At 40.4% G+C, this 2,601-nt stretch overlaps 1 protein-coding gene across 1 annotated transcript; it reads left to right on the top strand.

The window, feature by feature from the left end:
* The first annotated feature begins 430 nt into the window (after window positions 1-430).
* LOC135134068 (nuclear inhibitor of protein phosphatase 1) lies at window positions 431-2,106 on the top strand. The gene is made up of 4 exons (XM_064062664.1): window positions 431-534; window positions 673-887; window positions 979-1,196; window positions 1,265-2,106. The coding sequence occupies exons 1-4, from the start codon at window positions 506-508 to the stop codon at window positions 1,814-1,816; spliced, it is 1,014 nt and encodes a 337-aa protein (XP_063918734.1). The 5' UTR covers window positions 431-505; the 3' UTR covers window positions 1,817-2,106.
* Window positions 2,107-2,601: the final 495 nt, after the last annotated feature.

Raw genomic sequence — 2,601 nt, forward strand, 5'->3', positions numbered from 1 at the left:
TTATTCCTCCTTTGACAGCTTCCGTTGCTTACGCTGCTTAAACGGTTAAAGTTACGTAAAAATCATGTATGGCGAAATTGTTCCCCTCTAAAAGTTCTAAAGAAAAGTAATATAAATTGACTCAGTGATTAATTTTTTTGAGACACTCCCTATAAGCAAAACTAAAAAATATGAATGGAATGATAAATCACAAGTATAGTCTCATCCTATTTTGGACATTTTAGATAGGATTCATTTGGCAAAATTTTGGGCTGACGTCATCAATTTTTTGGAGCGGATAAGTAAATATATTTTGAATAAAAACTTATCAAGCTTATTATAACTGTAAACCATCTGCAAGATTTCAAAGCACTCGGTTTTGCAGATTCAAAATTAAATTGTAGGTGAAACGAAGTGCACGAGGTCAGTTAGTAATTTATAAAAGTGAATTAGTGAATTTGTGTGCTGTCAAGTGTCAAACGTCAAAAATAATAAAAATATCTGTTCTGTATGTCAAAAGTGACAAATGGCAAACCACTATGAAGTCCCAAATTGGTAAATATATACGTTTAAAGTACATTTTTGACCGCAAATGCATCATTAGAGTTGCTTTTCCTCGCCACACGAAACTTCCCACCACCCAAAACTTCCGAAAATTTTCAAAGTTGTTTGAGGTTATGTTATTGTTTTCAGGGCAGGCAAACCCCCCGTAGGCTTGCACTTGGACGTCCTAAAGGGCGAAAAGCTCATCCAAAAGCTCATGATCGACGACAAGAAGTGTTATTTATTCGGTCGCAATGCTCAAATGAACGACTTCTGCATCGACCATGCCTCCTGTTCTCGAGTGCATGCAGCCCTCGTTTGGCACAAACACTTAAACAGGGCGTTTTTAGTCGATTTAGGCAGCAGTAAGTATCCGCTAGACTCGGTGAAACAAGCACAGTACGCTAGCGACTTCTGAACCCGTTGTGGAAAAGTGGTAACACAGACCCGTTTTAGCCCATGGCACCTTCATAGGATCATTAAGACTTGAGGCGTATAAACCCACTCAGTTGCCTATTGATTCTAGTTTTCACTTTGGAGCATCTACGCGAAATTACACGATCAGGGAACGGCCCCAGACCGGAATGAGACCCATCATTGATGAGATTGAGAAAGCCGGGGAGGAGACGGAGGGCGGACTTCTGGGCTTGCCTGAAACGGAGACAGAGCTTGATGTAAACATAATACCAATTATCTGAAACCGAATTCCCACCACAAACAACAAAAACTTAATTCTTTTTAGAACTTGACGGAGTTCAACACAGCCCACAACAGGCGGATTTCCATGCTGGGAATAACCGATGACACGGAGAAGCGAAACACGAATCGCAAGCGGAAGCGACAGTACGTGTCGTTCAACGAGGACGAGGAAATCATCAACCCGGAAGATGTTGATCCAAGCATTGGCAGGTTCCGAAACTTGGTACAAACCACAGTGGTACCTTCGAGCGTGAAGAGGGCTAAATTTGCCGCCGATAACATAGGAATTTCGACAGAATTTAAGCCTCCGAAGCCGATGCATCCGACCACTCCTGATTTGTATAACGATCTTCCTCCTGAATCGCATGCTGCGAGCAGTTCAGGTAACTTAAGTATTTACAGTTCTTTGAGCTCGCGGTTGGGTATGGTGTTGCCCAATCCGGCGCCCGACGTGGACATGGGACAGAACTTCGCCCCTCCGACGCCCTTTGTACCTCCTCAGGTACAAATTTCTGATTCGATGGAACCCAAGAAGAAGAAGTACGCGAAGGAGGCGTGGCCCGGGAAGAAGCCCACGCAGACGCTGTTGGTGTAAACTGTTAAGTTTCAATGGAGATTCGTTTAGCCAAGTTTACTGGTTTCTATTTTTTCCTTTTGATTTGCATATCGTGATTGGTAAAATCCCTGACCAGTGTAAGATGTGCTATATTGATGCCTTTAGTAAAGTAAGAATTTATTTTGTGTTATGTTGCTTTTTCGTTTATCGTGAGATAAAATGGACGAATTGTAAAATATGTACAGTTGATTGGTGTATAATTTTTTATGATGTACTTGACAAGAGCGTACTATTATTAATTTTCACCCAATAAAATAGATAATACAATGGTATTGTGTTTTGATCCAGAAATCTCGAAAATTACTCGAACTGCATTAGGTTGTGACGTTTTGTTGTGCAGTTGGTACTATTGGTCTCATTGATTAAAAATTGCATTACGTTGATGCCACACAACCAACGGTCAAAGAAAATAACAGATGGCGCGACAACATTTGGCATGTTGGCCCCACTCCTATTTTCCGACTACCTACTCAGATGACGCACTAATACATCAACAAAGCTGCTTTTAAATCTACTACTTGATAGAGGGCGCTGTGAAATACCAGGTGATTTATAAAATTTTTGGTCTAGTTGACCATGTCCATGACTAAAATACTTTATTATATAGTATACCGAGACATGTTTTTTACCTTTGCACATATGAAAGCAAGTATGGGATTAATCCCTATGTTCAGTTTTAAAAACACAGATCAATGCATTAGACGTATCTAATCAATGTTACTCCCAAAATACAGATGATTTTGTGGAACAAGAATAGCATAAGA

Source organism: Zophobas morio, unplaced genomic scaffold, assembly GCF_036711695.1.
Source record: "Zophobas morio isolate AGI-343-1 ecotype UQ-CSIRO unplaced genomic scaffold, CSIRO_AGI_Zmor_V1 ptg000023l, whole genome shotgun sequence".
Lineage (NCBI taxonomy): Eukaryota > Metazoa > Arthropoda > Insecta > Coleoptera > Tenebrionidae > Zophobas > Zophobas morio.